The 13,679-nt window shown below is 46.6% G+C and overlaps 1 protein-coding gene across 2 annotated transcripts in view; it reads left to right on the top strand.

Moving 5' to 3' along the window:
• MYO1D (myosin ID) overlaps nt 1-13,679 on the top strand; it is a 171,542-nt gene that overhangs the window by 91,290 nt on the left and 66,573 nt on the right. For both annotated transcript variants that reach the window (XM_086626387.1, XM_086626388.1), the window contains exons 17-20: nt 571-794; nt 1,902-2,046; nt 2,641-2,745; nt 11,794-11,907. In XM_086626387.1, the coding sequence (XP_086482513.1) occupies nt 571-794; nt 1,902-2,046; nt 2,641-2,745; nt 11,794-11,907 (588 nt within the window). The remainder of the gene's footprint in view (nt 1-570; nt 795-1,901; nt 2,047-2,640; nt 2,746-11,793; nt 11,908-13,679) is intronic.

Below are 13,679 nucleotides of genomic sequence, written 5' to 3'. Positions count from 1 at the left end.
GGCTTTTTAGAGGGGCATGTAGTGACAGGACACGGGGCAATGGCTTTAAACTGAAAGAGGGGAGATTTAGATGAGATATAAGGAAAAAGTTTTTTACAATGAGGGTGGTAAAACACTGGAACAGGTTGCCCAGAGAAATTTTGGGTTCCCCATCCCTGGAAGTGTTGTAGGCCAAGTTGGATGAGGCTTTGAGCAATCCAATCTAGTGGAAGGTGTCCCAGCCCATGGCAGGGTGGTTGGGACTGGATGATCTTGGAGGTCCCTTCCCACCCAAACCATTCCATGATTCTATTTGCTCACTTTTCAGCACACAGCCAGAATAGATAATCCCTAAACTATTTCCAACACAATTTTTTTTTTTTTTAATCAGAGCTAAAATTGGTTCTCGATACTGTGGTAAACACGGTGTTTTTTCAGTGATGTTTTGGTTGCCTGTGATTGGCACAGAGGGGTCACTTCCTTTAAAACCAATATATTTATGGATTTCAGCAGTATAGAAGGAACACAGAAAGCAAAAAAATAAAATATCCTGCTTTTTATTGCTCAAACTATTTCTCCACTGGCTCGTAGGTTTGGAGGGGCACCTTGGCTCGCCTTCGCTACAAGAGGACGAAGGCTGCCCTCACGATACTCAAGTACTACCGCCGCTACAAGGTGAAGGCCTACATCCAGGAGGTTGCCCAACGCTTTCACAACGTGAGGCTGATGAAGGATTACGGCAAGCACGTGCAGTGGCCCGCTCCGCCCAAAGTGCTGCGCCGGTTCGAAGAGGCACTCCAGACCATTTACCAGAGGTACGAAGAAAACCTCTGGGCTCTTCAGTCTAACCTAGAGGAGTGAGCAGCTACTGCTCGTTCCAAAAAAGTTGGAAAAACAACTCAAGGACATTAACTGCATGTCATAGGTGAAGATATCGATGGCTTCTGGTGTCCTTGACCAGGCAAATAATTACTCTGTTTCAAAGATTTAGTCAGGCTGGACATTGTGTTTCCTTCCCTTGGCCTTTCTGGTTGGGTTTCAAAGAAAAGAGCAGCTGCTGTTAGACGAGAGGGAAGAGAAAAGGAATCTTCTCGGCTTCCTCCAGACTTCTTCTAGTAAGGCAGCATTTTTCTGCAGCAGAATAAGCAGTGTTCCACCATTCACCCGTATTCTATGTGCAGAAGATGTATTTTATACCTTTATTACAAGCTCTTAATATCGAAAAGCTGGTGACTTTTTCCTCTGGTGAGTTGTAGGCAAAGTAGTTACAATTCCAATTTGAAAAATGATGCTGGACGGGGCTTCTCCAATCCAGCCATCTGCTTGGAAGGGGATTACCACCAACACTAGATCAAGTCAGCTGTGCTTTTTTTACCCAAGTGTCTCTTGAAAACCATCCACGGCCTATCGGGGTAGAGTCTCCTGCTTTCAGAATAAGCTCAGTTATCATAACTACCAAATTTTAATTGCTACAAGACTTTTTGTAGCATTAATCCTGGAGACCTGGTGTTGCTGCTGAAGGCTGGAGTGTGGTCTGGAGTAACGGATGGGCTGCCCTGCCCTGTTTCATGTTACAGTTGGTTGGGTTTCAATCGTACGGCCAAATTCAGCTATTAAAGGAGAACGATGGTGTAAATGAGCCAAAAAATGTGCTCACAAAAACTTGATTACAAACAGATGTACCAGTAGTTGACTTCTGGATACGGGATGGGGAGTATACCTGCCAAATCTGTTAGGAGTCAGAGGTGATATGTGACTTCAAAATGATCACTGACGTTTCCAGGTTTATGGATGCAATGGAAGGGCTTCTTTTTCCCCTGACATTTCTAGTCTAGGGATGTCCTCGTTGTGCTGATCCGGCAGAACCAGTCGTCGTAACGCGTGGTACAGACTGTAGAACTGATACAGGTGTTTTGCGTCAGGTGGAGAGCGGGTGAACTCATCCGGAGCGTCCCACCAGAAGCCCTACCTCAGCTGAGGGCCAAGGTCGCTGCCATGGAAGTGCTGAAGGGTCACAGAGCTGATATTGGCCTACAGAGAGCGTGGGAGGGGAATTACATCGCACTGGTGAGTACAAGTGAAGTGATCGATGCGACGGCTGGGGTTTGGGGTGCTAAAAGGGTGGAAATTTGCAAAAGTGACTCTTTCTTGGGAGCAAGAAATACTTTGAAATTTCCTCTGTAAATGGGTTTGTGTGGTTTCAGAGTCTTTGACTTGTACTGCACTAGGAGTGATTCTTCTGAATCCTAAGCCTGGCTTGAGCATCACAAGCAGCATTAGACAATAATGAGTAATGCCGTCAGCTGGCTCTTCAAATGGCCAGAGCTAGGGAAGAAGTCGATGTAGAACTGAAATTCTGGATATAATGGGATGCTGAGAAATAGCATAAAATGAAAAGGAACAAAGAAATTCTCTCTAGGCAAGTTGCATCGCTTCCTTTCACTCCGTCCTTCCTTTAAGCATTTTGTTTTGTTAAGAGTTGTGGTTTTTTCAGAAAGCACATAAAACTCCCGATGCTCCGCCGCTCTTCGACGAGGCAGAGGCTGGAGGAAGCCTTCGGACGAGGTGGTGCAGCTGCAGTCCTCTGGCCTGCTGTGACATAATGCAATTTACTTTCTTGGGTAAACCAGAGGAGTTACGTGCCTGTCTTGGCTCTTTCAGAAACCAGAGAACCCGCAGACCACGGACTCCTTCATCCCCGTCGCCAACGAGCTGAAACGGAAGGACAAGTACATGAACGTTCTCTTCTCCTGCCACGTCCGCAAGGTAAGGGGCCCGTGCGTGGTCTCGCAGACACATGGGCTGGGTGGGAAACTTCTCGCACTCGAGATGAAGTCTTGGGAAGCTGAAGGCGAGGAGGCCATCCTGGAGATGCTTTAACCCCCCTCCTCTTTCAGTGTCAGTGATTTTTTTGGTGGATACGTAACTGGGAACCTTTTGCACCGAAGGGTGCTTGGTTTGAGAGGCTTCGGTGGCCCTTCATGTCAGAGACATGAATCCATTCCCTTGGTTCTGTGTAACTGGTTTGGATCTGACTTCTTTCATAGCAGAATGGAGTTTTTTTTTTATTAAAATGGTTGGAAGGTTTTAAAAAACTAATTAGAAAAATGCGCTTGCGTAATTTTTTATGGGTAGTTCATAATGATCTAAATGATGTTGGTTTTAAATGTCTGTCGGGAGAGGATATTCTGAAGTTTACAAAGCCAACAGACAACAATTTCAGCGACTGCCCGGGGCTGCTGATGTTCAAGGGTTTTTAAGAAGCTGTATATTCTTTTCATTTCTAAAAATGTGCAATTGCAGTCGGTCCCCACTTGCCAGAAGTGGAGCACGTGCGTGATTTTTGTTCATGATTCCGCAAATATTACATTTAGCAGTAACAACAAAATTCATTTTGCAGCATAAAATCTCACTTGATCACGAAACCCCTTGGCTAGCGGTGCCGAGTTACATCATTCACACAACAGCCATGTCCGTATCTAAAAACAGAAATCTCAAAAATCGAAATCACTGAAAAGTGTTTCAGGGGAGTGTCCTGTGCTTTAACGTGCCGTCTTTAGGAGTGAGTTTGGTGGTCGAAGGGGTGGTTGGAGCGAGTATCGGTGCGTGTTGGTCGGATCACAGGAGGATCAGGTGAGCCTGAATCCAACTCTCCTCTTTACCATCTCGCAGCCGTTTGGCTGGAACCAAACGTTCCAGACAAGGAGCTACAGGAGGATTTCACCCTGGCTTTTTTCGTTTTGGGCTGAAAACAAACTAATTCCTCTTCTAAATAATGTCATGAACTGGTTCCACGTTGTTGCTGTTTCGAGCTGAACTGGAATAACTAAAAATACAATATTCAGTTCTTAAAGATGCTGTTGGTGGTTTGACTGGGAATGGAATGACGGTGAGGGGAATTATTCAACGTGCGGGGAGTGTATAATATATATATATATAATATATATATACCCGGTGTGGGAGTACAATTTTGCTCACTGTTATGCAACTTTTAAGCTTTTAAGTCCTTGACATTTCTCTCGCGTGCTCCTGATTCTGCTTTGAAGGACGATCTCCTGTGCAAGCACAGGGGAAAGCAGATTTTTGAAACACAGATCCATACCGTAACCCATTCCATACGGGAAGCACAGAGCTCCTGCCTTTAGGCAAGTGTCTGAGCAGTTTCTTTTTCTTTATGGCGTAGGAAGAAATCCTTGAGCGTACGAACAGGCCTTGTTTCCATCCATCCTGTTACTGTGTTTACTTGCTGGAAAAATCCATTTTCTGCTGCGGTTTGTTGTGTCAGTCTCCCAGCACTTCCATAATAAAAGCAGTCTGGAGATGGAATAGGTGTTACCTACCATAGAATGGATTTCTTCCTGAGCCTGAAAGGTTCCTTTCAGTGCTTTCAGAGGTGAAGAAAGCTGTAACTTACCATAGATGCTTCAAAAAAGGAGCTCAGCTGAAATCAGAAAATACTGGAGAGACTGCGAGGTTATAGACTTGCAGTCTTGTGGGTTTTAAATTATCTTGTAACTTCTTGGAGCTTTTTAAAGGTTAAATTGTTGGTCACTCTCTTCTATCAGAGAGGTCAGGCTTCATCCTCCGCTTGCCTGCATAGCTGCGTGGCTTTTTGAAATGGGCAGTAAAGGAAGCATGTGCTTGGCATGGCAGCAGAGTAGAATCATGGAATCACAGAATGGTTTGGATGGGAAGGGACCTCAAAGACCATCCAGTACCAACGCCCCTGCCATGGGCAGGGACACCTTCCACTACACCAGGTTGCCCAAAGCCTCATCCAACCTGGCCTTGAACACTTCCAGGGATGGGGCAGCCACAGCTTCTCTGGGCAACCTGCTCCAGTGCCTCAGCACCCTCAGAGGGAAGAATTTCTTCCTTAGATCCCATCAAAATCTCCCGTTTCAGTTTAAATCCATTGCCCCGTGTCCTGTCACTCCATGCCCTTGTCCAAAGTCCCTCTCCAGCTTTCTTGTAGCCCCTTTAGGCACTGGAAGGTGCTGGAAGGTCTCCCCGGAGCCTTCTCTTCTCCAGGCTGAACAGCCCCAACTCTCTCAGCCTGTCTCCAGAGCAGAGGAGCTCCAGCCTTTGCATCATCTCCGTGGCCTCCTCTGGACCTGCTCCAACAGCTCCATGTCTTTCTGCTGTTGGGGACCCCAGAGCTGAACGCAGCACTGCAGGGGGGTCTCAGGAGAGCAGAGCAGAGGGGCAGAATGCCCTCCCTCGACCTGCTGCCCATGCTGCTTTGGATGCAGCCCAGGACACGGTTGGCTTTCTGGGCTGCCAGCGCACGGTGCCGGCTCATGTTGAGCTTCTCATCACCCAACACCCCAAGTCCTTCTCCTCAGGGCTGCTCTTCATCCATTCTCCACCCAGCCTGTCCTGGTGCTTGGGATTGCCCCGACCCACATGCAGGACCTTGCACTTGGCCTTGTTGAACTCCATGAGGTTCACACAGTCCCACCTCTCAAGCTGTCATGATCCCTCTGGATGACATCCCTTCCCTCCCGCGTGTCCATCACACCACATAGCTCGGTGTCATCATATGACCTGTAAGTTATTTGCTGACCATTGAATTCTTTAGGGTGGATTTTTTTTAGCTGATGATTGACATCATTCTAGTGAAGTAGCAGCAACTCTCACCAGCCGGGGAGCTGCTCTTAAAGCCTCGATAACTGCTGGTGAAGTTTTCTTTACCTTGAGTACGTGGGGTCTTAGTTTCAACAGCTTGAGATGAATAATAATGGGTGAATCTGTTTGGACGTGGAGCTTTTAGAGCTCTGTTTATAGAAGGTCTGTGAAGAGCCTTCAAATTCTCGCTGACGGGAGGTGGATACGTTTGCTTTCTCGCCGTAGGTAAAGGTAGAAGAAAGTCATTTCTGCCTATGGAAAAATATGTGGAGCTCTTCGTTTTTCAAAGGAAATTTTCAAGTTTTTTTGCCTTGGGAAACCAGATGCATATTTCATGCATACCACCAGATTTTGTTTTATCACCTAGGAAACAACAGATTCTCTCTTTTTTCTTTTTTTTCTTTTTTAAATCTTTTCTTCCCACTTTCTCCCTTGCCATTTGTGGCACCAAGCTCCGTCGAACGGACCGTCTCCTCCAAAGCCCGGTGCCCTGCGGTGTCTGCAGGCCCCTGGCAGAGACCTGAAAAGCTCATTTGGAGGTTTTTCTGCTATAGGCTAGATTTTCATTTTTTTCCCCCCATCAGCTAGGCAGGAAGCTAAATTAAGACCGATTCACGTTTGGATTGACAAAGATATAAATAAAAAATGCCCAGAAGGTGCTGAGAACACGATGCTGGGAAGGGCTGTTCTCCGGGAGGGTATAAACTGTATCTGAGAACACAAGGCCACTCTCTACTCCTACAAAATCAAAAGAATAGCGACGTTTGTGATGGTGCTGGCATTTGTCTGAATCTCTTCTGTGCCTGCTTGCCAACGTGACGGTTTACTTCTGAAAACACAGCATTTATTATTTACGTAAATATAGGATCATAGAATGGTTTGGGTTGGTTGCTCAAAGCCCCATCCAACCTGGCCTTGAACACTGCCAGGGATGGGGCAGCCACAGCTTCTCTGGGCAACCTGTGCCAGTGCCTCAGCACCCTCAGAGGGAAGAATTTCTTCCTTAGATCCCATCAAAATCTCCCCTCTTTCAGCTTAAAGCCATTGCCCCTTAAAATACACACCATAGATGCATGAGACACCTGAAGCAAAGCGATTACTTGGAACGAGCTGAAAAAGGACATGAGCTCCAGAGCAGCGAGACTTTGCTTCTCACATGAGATGAGCTTCTGGACTTCCCCTTCGATACGTCACTGTAGCAGTTCAGCAAATTTAGTTTTGTGTGCGAACGCTAAGAACAGTGGGTCACCACAAGAAAGAACTGGGATTAAAAACGTGCTTCTAGAACTTCTACAATATTATATTGCCTTGCGGAAGCCGGGCGTGCTTCCCGTCCCGGCTTTCTGGGCAGCAGCTGCAGGACCTTCTGCAGTGGGGTGGCCCTGGTTGCACAGCTCAGTGACGTCTGCTCCGTTTGTCACCGTGCTGGAGGTGGGTATGGACAACAGGGAGGACGTTGAGATGGAAGCAAGAAGCAGGATCATGGCAGTGGACAGGTGGTGTCAGACTCTTTAAAAAAAAAAAATTCTATCAAAAAGACAACGTTTGAGAACCGTGGCCACACAGCATCAGATCTGAGGTCTGCGTGGGGCAGATCACAGCCTCGCGGGCTGGAGAAGCTTAAACTCCCAAGAGGTGGAGCGTGGCGAGCTGGAAGCTGCACAGCTGACCGATGGTTTGTGGAGCCTGTGCTACTCTGCTCAAACAACTCAACGTGTAGCGCCAGACACTCCTAACCTACTTTCTCTGGGCCATTCAGTGTTTCATCTCCTTTAGTCTTTTTACTCCCATTCATCTGCTTCCTGAAATAATCCCAGTTATTCAGCATCTTTTCCTATGAGATTTTCCAGCCCCTCAATCATTTTCTTTACCTTCTCTGAACTATCAGAGTCTCCTCTGCGTTCACCGTCCCGGTGCTTCACACGTTGTCCCAAGTGAGACCGTGGCACCCAGGACCTTATTCCCCATCCTGCTCATCACCGCCTGCTGACGCTTGGCGTGTTTTCGGCTGCCTCGTATGTTTGTGCCAAGATCTATCCTGAGCTGTCTAAAATCATCTTCATTTCCTTTTTCTGAGTTGACGCTGTTAATTTAAAGCTGTCATACAGCTCGAGAATGTGTGTTTTTTGCCTTTATCTGCTCTGAACGTTGCCCCTCTGCTGCCTGTTGCCTGAGAATATTGTTCTCCTGACTTCATCTACGAAAATCCTATTTTCTGTGTTCATCTACCCCATCACGTCTCACCTTTGTCTACCCTTCTCAGTCGATTAATAAATATCTCTGTGACTGTGATAAATTGATGACTCCAGTATCACCTCAATGAAAAATACTCTGCTTTGTGTCCTACTTTCTCACTTGCTTTTCACAAAACTTTGCATCTTGTGACTATTCAGTACCCGGTTTCCTGGGGCAGCCGAAAGTCTAGATGGCATCAAACAGTCTCCTTTGGTGTAGTATTTCCTGGCCAAATTAATTGTAATGTCAGTGAGACATGTGTTTCCTCGGTGAAAACCCCACTTGGTAGAGCCTGACGTCACCAGCAGCGTAGAAGAATATTTGAGATGGGTTGTGGTGGGATGGAGGGAATTGAAATGATCTGGGTTTAGAAAGGAGACATGACTAAAGGCACGATCCCGGGGTATGAAACACTTCTCCGGAGAGGTTATAATTTTGTTTCCTGCCATAACATGATCCTCCCACTTCTCTTTTTGTGAACAATCCCACTAATACCATAAGGTGGTTTATTAGCTTCAGTCTTCCTGGATCTTCCCCAGATCAGATGTTACTGTGAAGGTACAACATTTACTATCTTCTATCCTCCCAATGAGTACGCTTTTAATAAGCTTAAAGCAATTAAGTTGCTTATTTTTACAATAGTTTGCCAGAGGTGCTTATGTGGCATTTGACAACAGTTTTGGCGATTTAATTTGTCAGGTACTGGAAGGATGCTGTTGCTGGAGATCTCCTTGGTGGCCAAAAATAGATAGGAATTCGGAATGCCAGAATACCTAGAATTTAGGGAAATAATGTAATTGTGTGATCACGGTGCATGGGTTGCTGCTGGGCCATGTCTGTTATTTTGCATCATTGGCTGGTGCTTAACTAATCTGTTCTCCCATTGTTCTTGCTACATAGAAACTGGATTCATGAACTGCAGCGAAATACTGGGGTGTTTGGCTGTTTTCAGCCGTCCTTGCTGAGGGGTTCACATATTGCTGTCTTCCAACAGTTAATTTTCACCTTATCAGAACCGTTACGTATAACTGATATCTAAAAAAAAAAGAAAATGTTCTAGGGTTGATCACAGAAAACCCATAAGTGCACTACAGGACAAAGCTTATTTTCCCCATACACTGAGCACCTCATTATGCAAATGATATCCCAGGTGGGTCGAAATTTGAGTTCAAATTAAAGTGAACCAACTTCTTGAGTATGCCTGAGATTATTCCGTGAGGGTGGGGCCATACATGGACAGATAATCTCTGCTGCTGTTGGCTGCCAGTGAGACTACAGGAGATGACACAGTGGTTTGCCTCCGCAGGCAACTGACGGTTCTTCCTTGAATTATAGCACGGATCTATAATTGGTCATAAATTTACAACTCTAGAGCCCAGTGGCAGCGTTAAGATATGAAGATATTAATGTTTCCCAATGGCAACACTAAACTGTGTTTGCTCAACTACTAGAAACCATCAGAACATTTCAGATGCTGTGAAGTCTGTTTTCTTGGTAGCATGTGGGTTGATGAAATCACAGAGTGATTTAGGTGGGAAAGGACCCCTGGATGTCTGTGCTCCAACCTCCTGCTGTGAGCAGGCTGACTTCAGAGTTAGACGAGGTTGCTCTGGCTCTCAGTCAGCTGAGTTTTGAAAATCTCCAAGGATGAAGGTTACACAGCCTCGCTGAGCCCTGTCCCAGGGCTGCCACCCTCCTGGGCAGGTGGTTTTCCTTTATGGCTGGCTGGACTTTCTGCTGCTGCATCTTCTGCCCATTGCCTCTTGTCCTTTTGCTCTACTCCAAGAAGTCTAGCTCCATCTCCTCTGTACCCCACCTTTCTCAGAGGATGCAGTCATTTGAAGATTAAAACACCTTTACCTCTTCTTGGAAGCCAAGACTAAAGTTGTTTGAAGTACACTGTGATTTTTTTAGTTGTAAGTACCGTCCAGGAGTGGAGTGGGAATCGGGAGACTGGAGTCCAGATTCAAAACAAGCTGAGGATGGTACAAACATTTAACAAAAAACAAAACAACTGAAAACCTCACTCAGTGGTCAGTTAACCTTAGAGGTTCACCAATGACTCCAGGTGCTTTTTCATTTGGTCTAGAAGTTGGCTGGACACTGGAGCTCTGCTCTCCATGTTCCCAGACTAGCCCTAGACAGCACAGCTGAACAGCGATCTCCTGCTTAAAGAATTTCTTTTGAGGCGTTTGAGCCCACCAGTGATCTTTAAACATCCTTGCCTTGAATACCATGTCCCTAACAGAGCATAAAGTCAAGTTAAAATATGGGTTGAGCCATGTCCACCTCTATAGCAACATCTGCTGTGCCCCCAGTATGAGTGAGGCACAGCTGGACCCATCTCATCGCTTGCTGCTGCTGGACAGAGCCGGCTGTTTCCTTCCCCTGTTTATGGCTACTAGAGTCTCACCCTCGTTCCCTTGCTGTGGCTCTGATGCTCATTATGCCCTTCCCTCGTTAAATTCTCTAAAAGGGCAGGTTTTTGTCAGGTTAGTGAGTTGATAGGGATGATGAGCAGCAGAGCTGGCTCAGGAGATGGGTTCATGACCTCCTTGAAGGGGCAGCAGGACGTTGTTCTCGGTGGCTCTGAGCCTTTAGACCACAGTGGCTGTGCTCTCGCTCTGCCTCTCTCGCTTTGGAAGGAACAGGGTTGTGTTCAATATCCTTTGCAGCCTGAGGGCACTCCAGCTTGGGTCTTCTGCTTGCCAAGAAATAACCTTGCCTTCCTCCCACCACCTGGTTGCCTAGGTCCTTGTGTACAGGCTTGGCTCTCCCAGGCTCCATCTGGCCCATTCATAAGAGGGACATGGGGCCCTCAACATAAAGAGGACATGGAGCTGTTAGAGCAGATCCAGAGGAGGCCACCAAGATGATCCAAGGGCTGGAGCACCTCTGCTCTGGAGACAGGCTGAGAGTTGGGGCTGTTCAGCCTGGAGAAGAGAAGGCTCCGCCGAGACCTTCCAGCACCTTCCAGTACCTAAAGGGGCTACAAGAAAGCTGGAGAGGGGCTTTGGACAAGGGCGTGGAGTGACAGGACACGGGGCAATAACTTTAAACTGAAAGAGGGGAGATTTCGATGGGATCTAAGGAAGAAATTCTTCCCTCTGAGGGTGCTGAGGCACTGGACCACGTTGCCCAGAGAAGCTGTGGCTGCCCCATCCCTGGCAGTGTTCAAGGCCAGGTTGGATGAGGCTTTGAGCAACCTGGTGTAGTGGAAGGTGTCCCTGCCCATGGCAGGGGCGTTGGAACTGGATGGTCTTTGAGGTCCCTTCCAACCCAAACCATTCTATGATTCAGTTTCTTCTTCCAGAGTGGCACAACTTCAGCCAAACCAGTGGAGTGTGCCCATGCTCAGCTCACACGTCCCCGAATGGGCAGAGGAAGGGCAGTTGTCCAGGTTTTCCACTTCTTGGGCAAGTTGCTTACCTACATCCAAGGCACAGATGTTTTCAAAGATGGAAATGGGACCTGCTCAAAGTTAGGATGGTCCGAAGCATCTGCTTTCAAACATTTGGACTGTCACGGACTCTGGTGGCACCTCATTTAGCTCTATGGGGATCTGCATTGTGCTTTTGGGGTGACAAAGGCAGATATATGTAACGTAGGACCATCAGCATCTGCCTGGGCTTGGCGTCTGCCAGTGGGCAGGGCTGCAGGTTGAACGTTGTGAGGGGAAAGCATCTGTCTTTTCTTGGATGAAGGCCATGGACTTCCCCAGGTTGCTCCAGCCCTTCTGGGTGACTCTGGGAATGTTGGTTCTCCGAGACTCTGCATTTCTCTATTTGTGAAACAAGATTATGGGTCCATCTGCCCTTCTCACTGTTTCAGGATCTTTGAAGAAAACCTGTTGAAGAGCTGCGTGAGTTTCGCGCGTTCGCTGCTGCGAAGTTTTATTCCGCGTGTTCTTGCAGCGATCAGTGGGACTGAAAATTTGCTGCTTCTTTACAGGTGAATCGCTTTAATAAGGTGGAGGACAGAGCAATCTTCATCACTGATCGACACCTTTACAAGATGGACCCTATGAAGCAGTACAAAGTGATGAAGACCATCCCGCTCTATAATGTAAGTACAGTGAGGGGAACCTCACTCACCTCGGGCTCTCTCTTTGTCTCGGGCAGTGCATCTACTGTTTAACTCTGTTTTCACATCCATAAAATGGAAAAAAAAACCTTGGTTTAATTTTTATATATTTTTAATATATTTTATGTCCTTAAAACAGCTATAGTGCCATTATCTACAACCCTGATGCATCATGTTAGCTTTTAATTTCAGTGCATAAAATAAAAACTAAAACCCAAACTGCTTATCGCGCTCCCCTCTGCTCATTCGTCTATTTTATTTTTTATTTGCTGTGTGCTGCGAGATGTTGCTAACCCCATAAGGGGGTTAGCATTTCACAGCAGTTTGTGACACAATTTCTGTGGCTCTGAGGGTTTATTTGCTCCTTTGCGTCGTGTTTGAATTTCTTTTTTTTTTTTTTATTTGTTCATGTTTAATGTAAATCTTACCAAAGCTAAATTTGGAATTATAGTGAGGTATCTGGCCTTCGGGGCAGCAGAGTTTAGCTGCTGGTGACAAAGCAGCAGATTATCACTGGTAGGAAGGGAGATGAGGGAAAACCTCATTTTAGCTCTTCAGCATCCTGGAACGTGGATTCAACTGCGTGTTTGTTTTCCTCAGCCCGAGGTAACGCTACCACGGTTATCTTAAACCTACAGGACCTGGCTGGGTTGCTTGGAAATGCCACACACAAATTTGCTGGGACGTTTGCCTTTGGAGGAATAAATAAATCTGGCGTCCCCGTATTGCTAAAAGAGCAGAGATGGGATTAAGGTAACGGTAAAATTTAATCTGTGACTGTGGAGTGAACGATTAGCTCAGACTGCATCCCAGATGTTGGCTTTATAGGTCCTCGTCTACCCTCCTTGCTGCTCATCCACCCAAGCTGTGCGCTGGCCGCCCGCCGCAGCGCACGTGGAGTAATGCACTGGTACCCTGAGAAGAGTATTCGCCGTAGGAAAGCGACGTCTCCGTGGTGGTGTCTCTTGGTTTGAAGAGACGGTACCGCCTGGGAGTTTTCCTCAGTTGATGTTCTGTTCTGCTGACTTTATCTCTCCATTGTGCAAAACGAAACGTGCCAGCAGCTCGTGCTGCTGAACGGCCGGCTCTCGCCGGTGCGAACCCACCTGGTCAGCCACCGGGACTCGAAGCAGCGATTTTCCTAGAGGGGTGTTTGTTTTTTGGTGAAGTGGCAAGGTGAGCTCGGGTGGACAGGGAGGAATTTTGTCCGTCACAGCTTCTCACTATTCATTTTCTGCGCTCTTGCCTTCTACAAAGTGGGTAGGGCACTGCAACTCGCTTACGACATTAGTAGTTAAATCTGCAGTTATCACAGTCATAGAAAAACATCAGCTTTACATGAGTCTGATGGGTTTAAAGGTGAAGCTTTTACATTTACGTAACAGCACAAGACCAGGTCACTGTTGATCATCTGAACATTTTCCTCTGAAATCCTTAGTGCCTTAAAAATTACAGGAGATGAGCAAAGCAGATACGATTTGTAGGTTGCCTGTAGAATATCTGTTACTTAGAAATGTTAGTAGTTGTTGGTTTTTCTCAAAACACGGATTTTTAAAATAGAGCATCCATTCCTACAGCGCTGTGTGTCGACTGTCTGCTTTGCATTTCCTCTGGCAGCAGAACAGTTAACGTTCTGTGCATATAGGTCTCTTCCTCTTAGAATACCCGAATTTCCATAGATCTAAATCAGCTTTATTTGTAGATCTGCAGTTACTCCCTATAGCAACCCACCAACCCACCACGAGGCTCCTTGA

This window comes from Tauraco erythrolophus, chromosome 25, assembly GCF_009769465.1.
Source record: "Tauraco erythrolophus isolate bTauEry1 chromosome 25, bTauEry1.pri, whole genome shotgun sequence".
Taxonomy (NCBI): domain Eukaryota; kingdom Metazoa; phylum Chordata; class Aves; order Musophagiformes; family Musophagidae; genus Tauraco; species Tauraco erythrolophus.
The sequence above is the reverse complement of the archived record's forward strand: the minus strand, read 5'-3'. Positions and strand labels throughout refer to the sequence as shown.